This window comes from Cryptomeria japonica, chromosome 4, assembly GCF_030272615.1.
Source record: "Cryptomeria japonica chromosome 4, Sugi_1.0, whole genome shotgun sequence".
NCBI classification, from domain to species: domain Eukaryota; kingdom Viridiplantae; phylum Streptophyta; class Pinopsida; order Cupressales; family Cupressaceae; genus Cryptomeria; species Cryptomeria japonica.
In genome coordinates, this window is record NC_081408.1 from 525,180,186 (window position 1) to 525,188,636 (window position 8,451).

The 8,451-nt window shown below is 35.0% G+C and overlaps 1 protein-coding gene across 5 annotated transcripts in view; it reads right to left on the minus strand.

Moving 5' to 3' along the window:
* LOC131069020 (PTI1-like tyrosine-protein kinase 1) overlaps nucleotides 1–5,187 on the minus strand; it is a 77,887-nt gene extending 72,700 nt beyond the window's left edge. The window contains exons 1-3 of one of the 5 annotated variants that reach the window (XM_058004311.2): nucleotides 5,041–5,165; nucleotides 4,909–4,941; nucleotides 2,820–2,923 (exon numbers count right to left, since the gene is read on the minus strand). In XM_058004311.2, coding sequence (XP_057860294.1) covers nucleotides 2,820–2,913 — 94 coding nt within the window. In that variant the 5' untranslated portion in view covers nucleotides 2,914–2,923; nucleotides 4,909–4,941; nucleotides 5,041–5,165. Of the gene's footprint in view, nucleotides 1–2,819; nucleotides 2,924–4,488; nucleotides 4,512–4,614; nucleotides 4,697–4,908 lie in introns of those variants that run through there. The other 4 variants (XM_058004312.2, XM_058004309.2, XM_058004310.2 and 1 more) reach the window with 4 other exon arrangements.
* Nucleotides 5,188–8,451: the final 3,264 nt, after the last annotated feature.

Sequence of the window (8,451 nt, forward strand, 5' to 3'; positions counted from 1 at the left end):
CGTATGTTGAAGGGTTAATCATTTAACAGGCTTGATCAACGGTTGAGAGCAGATCTTGGAGATTGAACAGCTTCTGCGGGTTCGCAAGAGCTGTGTGGGACCATTCTCCTTTAGTGGCAAAATCACAGAATGACGACCCATCATCCCTATGTCAGTGGATCGAACAATGCCCGCACACCCACAAGGTTGTTTGTAGGATCCTTATCTCATTGTTGCAGTACTGTAAAATGGTGACTAATCAAATCAATGATAGAGGATTTACGGCTAGCATGCTTTCGGAGAAAGGTTGGTGGGACCAAGGCTTGTAGCCACAAAATTGCCTAATCATGTCACGTGTTCTTAGCGGACCTGAACGGGAAGTCTATTTTGGTTTATTTGTGACCTCACATCATGAGCCTTCATCCTGTCGCAAAGGGATGAGATCGACGACCAACATTCAAACATGCTCAACGGCTAGCTGCTAATTCGAATTTCAATATTTTGAAGCCAACTGTGAAGCAATGGGTCTAACTTGTCTCAGGCCGACATGGAAGAATGGTTGTGACGGTTTAGATGCTTTCAAGACAACATAATGGGTGTATCCAATTGCTCAAACATGTATTTAAGGAAGAACAATTATATTCTGTTTGTGTAATTATAGAGATATAACTAAGGTTATCTGTGACAGAGGAGATTGCTCAATTATTCAGACTGCAAATCATGATCTATCATTTGATGCAGAGGTGGTGTATGCAGTATAAAACAGTAAGTGGACCAGAGGATGTCAAAATGACAAAGCAGAATAACAAAGGCTCTTTCTGATATCTTTCTAATCCTATCTCAGACAGAGGATGTCTATTATGTGTTGTAATCAGTTCTGAGGTTGGTGCCTCTTGGTTTGTATGAGGTTGGTGCCTCTCTTGTATTGAGTTGTTGCTTAGAGGAGGGGATTGCAGTCTCCTTTGGATTGGTGCAAATAAATGATGTATTGTGAAGGGGATTGGAGTCTCCTAAAGGTTGGTGCCTTCATGACTGATTGTAATGTTCATGATTCTTTGTGAGGCTGGATCTGGGCAGTAGATCCAAGCAGCTTGCTCACCGTGGTTTTTCCCTTCTAAGGTTTTCACGTAAAATGTGGTGTTGTGTTGTTTTGTGTGGTTGCATCCATTGTTTGCAGTTTTTGATGATTATGTTAATGTTCATAACAGTTAAGTGATAATTGGTTGAGAAGTAATAAAGGTTGAGATTTGATGATATACTAATTCACGCACCCCCCCCCTCAGCATATCAGTGTGTTCCAACAGTTTTAAACATAAGGATTACACTCCCATCTTACCATATCAACTACGGGGCTCAACAGTGTTAGATGATAAGTATAATTTATGTATTCAATTTTAACTATTTATTAAAGCCAGTTTTGAAATACAGCTAAAAAAAATTAGAATTTTACTTCAGATAAATCTGATCATGTTTGAAAGAAACAAATGAATGAAGATGCTTTAACAGTATTGATCACAAAATGATGTCAGATGCAGTGAAACTATTGAATATGTCATAGGAGCATCTGTCTTCAAAAAATTAAAAAAATCAAGAATTTACCATTACCATTTGCTCGTGTTTTGGCAAATATTTTGGAAAATATGTATCTTTCTTTTGTACTATTTTTTGTTGTGTTTTGGCAAGAGAAAAATTGATACATAACTTACGGGAAGAAATATAGTTTTTGGTTTTACTTTTTTCTTTCCAAAAAAATCACAAAATACAAGTGATCAAAATTGTTTAATACCAGGCTAATCTTGATCTATGAAGCCCTGCTATGCCACCATATGACACAAAATTATAGGACCACTTGGGAAAACAAACCCTCCTCATTAAGCATGCCAGAATGGACTTTTCTTTGTTACTTTTGTTGAGATATTCAGGAAGATTTTATAATCATGTCACTCAGTGTATTTCCGAAAATAATAGTTTTTTTGTCTTTTCAAGAGTAGTTTAGAAGGAATTAAAATCACTACTTAGACCTAACTTCCTGTTAAGAGTAGTTTAAGAAGCACTAGGTACTGCGATTTTGGGGGATCTGCAACCTAAACCAGAATAATGGACATTTTTTAAATTTAATGAATTACTGTAAAGTGAAAAAACATTTCAGGTTTACAGACAGTAATATTGCTGCATCTGATTTGGAAGTGGTCTTTACAGCTTGCTTCAATTTCCCGTGTGTTTCATCCTTATGTAAGTCACTTCTCCATCCAGAGTTTATAATTGTTTGCTGCAATGTAAAGGAAGATTCAAGGTTTGCGACTTATTTTTGTTTACAGCGAGACTGAATATATGGGAGAAACAACATATGGATAGTCATCTGCATCACCTTACCTAAAGTCTCCAAAATTCCAAACTGTCAACCATATAGTTTGCTAGGCAAGACTAACACTAAAACCATAATATATTGGGTCTAATACATGTTGACATTTGGTAAATAACATTTTTGCATATCTGTGAAATGGTTCAAACCCTTCTCAGAATGTAGTGCATATTGGGGCAGAATATGATATTTATGAGCTTAAATTTAGGCTGTTTTTCGCTTACTGTAATCCAAAAGAAAATGATTTCAAATGTAAATAAGCCTTTACATGGCTTATTCAGATTTTTTTGATGGGGCAAAAAGGTCACAATTTCAAGCCAAACAAACTAAAAGATACAATCCTTGTCTGCAAGGAAATATACAAAAAGTTTAAGATTGTTACACAACTGTGAATACATAAAGCACTTTATGACATCATAAGAAAAAATCATTATCTGATAATTCGGTTTTGAAAGAGATGCACAATATAATAGCCTACCATTTGGGAAGGGCTTTGTTGCATTTAAGTATTGATTCTCCGGTTGTTCAGGAGCATCATCGACTGAACAAGCACAACAAAGCCACCGACGCATTTTGCTTTTCCTGTCCAATTTTTGCTTGTATTAGACACATGTTTGTGAAGCGTATCAAAAACTGTAAATTAGTTGATGTATCACTATAATATAGAGAGGAATTATCATGATACTGATTACCACATTTATTATAAAAATATAAACAAATCTTTAATGCAGAAAATCATATCATTATAGTATTAAACCCCAATCTACGAAAACCTCTATACACCTAGCAACCTGTGTTATGCAAATTCCCAGAAATTTCATTATGTGAACAGAACATAAGCCTAATAGTTGCAAACAGCTTCAAATCTAATATTGGGAAAAAAATATTTGCAAGAACTCTCAAATGTTCATTCATCTGGCTTATTTCTCCCAACGCTATTTTACATATACATGCATGCCATGCACATATAAATGGGCAAGGTCAATGTGAAAAGCTTCAATAACTCTTAATAGCTATTTATTTTGGTTATCGAATCATCTAATATTAGATATGTTCCACGGTGATACCAGGAGATGCAAGGGTACTGATACCGTTATGAGGACAGGGACACCAATCAAATTAGGATACACAAGTAAACAAATAAGGAGATGGCTATTTTATATGTAAGTGTAATCACCAGAAAATTGTGGGTAGGGGGAGAGGTACGTGGCCTACATTCCTATAATGGAGTTTCCTGGCAAATATGATTGCATTCCTTCCTCTTTAATGCCAAAAGGGATAAAGAGTAACCCAAAACTGTAAAATCAAACTTCTAAGAAACTGAAACAGATAAGGAATAATATTTAATAGTTTAATCTTTCAAGAATTTCAATACAATTCGGCCATTTTCTTGAAGTATTGTTTTTTTGCATAAGCTCATAGTTTCAGAAATAAATTCAGCACGTTTAAGGATTTTGTCGGAGGTTAAAGCCATAGGGGCTCCATTTAAAACTTATTTAACAATTTATTACAGAATCAACCACAAAGAATGTAATCTGATGATTAAAAACTTAAACAGACCAATGATAAAATAAATCATAGAAGCCATAAAACAATCTCTTCCATCCATGGACACTAAAATATCTACTCCCAAACTATTTAAAAGACTAGAACATTTGACAATTCTCTAACTAAAATCTTTTTACAACAAATTGATTTGCTTCAGACGACGACCATGTTGTCACTACCCATGAAAACTTAAGGATCAAGATAGATTACACCAGAAATTAAATGTGAATTCACTTCAACATGCCACGCTAATTACAGTATACCAATGTATAAGGAGAATCCACTTTAGGAGTATAAAAAAACCGTCTGATGGTATACAAACAAGCCAATTCTGCATAAATTGAAAGAAGATGTAAAACAAATAAAAATTCTAGGTATTAAAGAAAAATTCGCATCGACAAAATACAAAACCTCTGAAGGTTTGTAACAAATGAACAATTTCGTGTCAACAAACAGAAGATGAAAGACAAAGTATACCTAGATATTCATAGGTAATTCACTTCAACAATGCAAAAAATAAAATAAATATGAAACAACTCTCGACGGTAGACAAACGGCTAATTTCGTTCAATTAATACAAGAGGAAAGACAAAGGAAACCTTGACATTGAAAAACGTTTCAATTAACAGCGCAAAGAATCCTCTGATGGCAGACAAAAGGCCAATTTCGCGTCAATTAACAGAAGACAGAAGACTGAGTCTACCTAGGCAACGGAAAAACCTCACCACAACAGCGCAAAAACGCCTCTAAGAGCAGACAAACGACCAATTTCACGTCAACTGATAGAAGATGAAATACAAAGAATACCTACAAAGACAGAATAACGAAATTTGTGATGCCAAGCAAACGGCCGATTTTGTTTCAATTAATAAACGATGAAAGACAAAAAAAATCCTTGGGCAATCCAATTCAACAAGGCAAAAAAACCTCCGATGGTAGACAAAACAGCCAGCTTCACGTCAATTAACAGAAAAAAGATCAAAGGTCCTGAAGGCCCTCTCGAAGACAACGATACTAACCTGGAAAAAGGTTCCTGGTTCGAATCGCACGAACTTCAACAGAATGCAAGTAATCTCTTGCGATTAGAAAATTAATCAGCAGATGAAACAAAATCCACAGAAAATGGGAGAGGAATGAGAATGGACGCTTACCAAGGGATTAAATTGCCGTCAACGCGTGCCCGCGTTAACGGCAGCAAATGACAGAAAATGACAGAAAGAAAGAAATTGCCGCTTCGATTCACTGCCTAAATTTGATAGCCGTATGGCCGATTTTGTGATTTTTGCCGTAGAATGCAATCGAAATTTTCAAAAAAGATAATAAAGGGTTGTAATTTAATAAATTAGGTATAATGGATAACGGTAATGGTCTGTTTTTTAATTATTATTATGTATCAAAATTTAAATTTTGGAGTGTAATTTAATAAATGCAGTATATTGGATAATCTTAATGGTATTTTTTTATCATTAAGTATCAAAATTTAAATTTTTGAAATGTATTATAATTTTTTAAAATTATTTTTATTAATTAAAAATGTATTTATGCGTGTTCGTATTAGGTAGCAAAAACTATTTTGTAGCAAAAACTATTTTGTGAAGGCCCTCGTCTTCGTGAGTTGATGTATTCGTACTTTGTACCCTTGCCTATCAAAAATATAAAAAATAAATATTTTTCAAATTTTAGATTTCTATTTTCAAATAAATATTCTTCAAATCAATTTTCAAACTTTGGATTTCAATTTCTAAAAAAATCAATCTACTTTTTACCTTAGAAAATTAAATAACTCTATAATTTAATATAAAATGTAAAAGAAATTATATTTTAAAAAATTAATATACATTAAAAAAATTAAATTATATAATTTAAGTTTTCATTTTCGATAGTCAAATTTAGGCTACTGCATTATCAATTATGATAGAAAAGGAATAATTGGAAAATTAAATGGAATGTGTGTTGGAATTAAAGTTGTATATAGGTAACTTCCCCGCACTAGGTACACCTTCTCATTTCCAGCATTCCAAATTGAACAGAAGTTGTTTAAATTTTCTTTAAAAGAAATTATTAAGTATTTAAATAAAAAATAAAGGATGGATAGCTTGGTGGGGTCCGCCTGTTGGGAATATGATATAATTAAATTTTGCCAGCAAAGTTGCTTTCGAATGACTTTCTTGCCGTTGCTAATATAGAAAGTATTTTCTATGTTTGCCTTTTTACAAAGGACTATTATTGATTGATTATTTTTGTATATTGGCCACCTAAAGGATATATTGTAATTGAGTGTTTAACAAGTAGTAAATTAATGATGTTATAGGTAGGAATAAAATTTATTGAAGTTGTTATATAAAGGAAAGTTAGAGGTTCCACATATCAATTATATAATTTTTTCTTTTAATATATTTTATCATTATATTCAGTTGGTTTTATAAGTCTTTCAATTTAATAAATATCTAAATCATTTAACAATTAATAAACATCTAATAAATTAATACTAACATGTATTTTATGTTAAAAGTAGTAAAACAAGGGTGTTGGTCCTTTACGCTAACAGTCATAGGCAGCATTAACAACTGATAGCACACTTACAAATAGCATACTTTCAGCATATCAAAAAACAACTTAAAGTCTTTAACAAAAAACTAAACACAATAAAAGTCTTAGTAGAATAATATAATAAAAGACAAACAACTAATCCCAACCAACCAGTGGCTATTTGAGCACATGGCTCCAATCTTCAATGATGAACTTAAAGAGTTCCTTATAAGTTCCCTCTTTTTCAACATCTTTACCGAGAACCTTCTTTTGCATTAGGCACATAAAGGTGGTTGAGCTATGCATCACCTTCAAGCTAAACTTGGAGACACTAACCATATGTTGCACTATATCCATCACTTTCTTCTTCAAGGCCTCCCTGTTCTCCACGGTAATCTTACAAATAGTACAATTGCTCTGGCTCCTCCCTAGGTGGATGTCCTCTTCCTCTAGCATAGCCTCTAAGGTCATGTCTAAAGGCTCATTATTATCACCTCCAATGTGCAATGAATTGTCACTAGTGGACTTAGTCAAACTCTCCTCCTTCCTTGTGTCCTTCGCAGCCTTCTCCTCCTCTTTAGCAGCATCCTCGTTATCTATAGTGTCCTTGTCCTACAATTCCTCCTCATAGTCAACCAAATTTTGTCCTTCAGTTTTTCCAACCATATGCCCAACCAATCTGATAGAGTGTCTCCAATTGGTACTCCAACTCTTGTTGTCATCCTCACCACCCCTCGTCCTTCGCATCGCTCCTCCTCGATGGTAACCTTAGATTTTTTAGCCAAAGGGGAAGGTCCCTGGGGTTTCCTTTTCTTATTTGTAGAGGATGTAGCAGCTAACTATTTGAGGACACAAATACCTTCTACCACCATATCATGGGTTGGGGTAACAAGGGAGTCGGGACGAGGAAGGGCTTTGGCAGCAATAGGGATTCACAAGCATTTCTTTTTACTAGAGCCTGGGGAATCTAGGATAGCAACATTTGGGGGCGAATTAGATTAGGGGGGATTTTGAGGCCATCAATTGTTTAGGCAAGCAAAGGGCCAAGTGAAAATTATAGAGGTAGAAAATCAACCCTTGCTGGAGGGGGGAGTTTTCTACCATGATTTTTGGCCATCTCAACAACATCATGACTAGATTTTTTGATGCAAACATTGGCTAGGAGGGTCCTCAAAGAGATCATTCGAGATTGGTAAGCAAGAGTAAACACAACAGAAACACAAGGACATGATGGAGGCAATGCAAAAATAGATTAAATTATATCATGAAAACTGATTACAACCAACCGGTAACAACCGGGTTATAGTAATCGGCTCACAGGCCTGCTAAAATATGCTCAAAATATAGAACGGGTCACAATCGAGACCTCAAACTTAATATTTTCGCTTCTATGTTATGTCTAACTCCTTAGATACATTCTAATGCTCTATTACAATGATTTATACGATCCAAGGGGATCCGGTCGGCCCAAAAGGGATCAAAACCCGAAGAACAAGACCTAACGTGTAAAAACTAACAAGGTCGGCCTCCGACAAAGAAAATCCTCTGGAAAATCCAAAGGACGAAGTGAGAATCAAAGGGAAGGTCGGTCACATGCCAAGGAACAATGGAATCAACGCCCAGGGCTCCGCAAGCTACGGAAAGGATCTGACAGATCACCAATGCAAATAGGTCCAAGCAACCGGTAACAAAAAATTATCTCGTAAACCGGTAGCGATAACTTGCCGGAAAATGATCCAAATGCTTCGTGGTTTAGGAATAAGGAAGATGATAAAGTCTTCAAGCAAAATCCAACTCCACAGGTTTCGGTGAGCCAAATCCAAGAAACACATAAAGAAACGCTGAAATTGCAAACAGAAAGCAAAACAGAAAGGAAATATTTTTTGTTGATGCAAGATTGCCATGAATCGGGGATGCTCCTGCATCAGTTTTCAAAGAATTTAACAAGACAAAATGGCAAGGATAACAACTCATGATTCTAAAAATGATTAAGCAAAGGAAGGTGATAATAGTAGTAAACTTCAAACCTACCT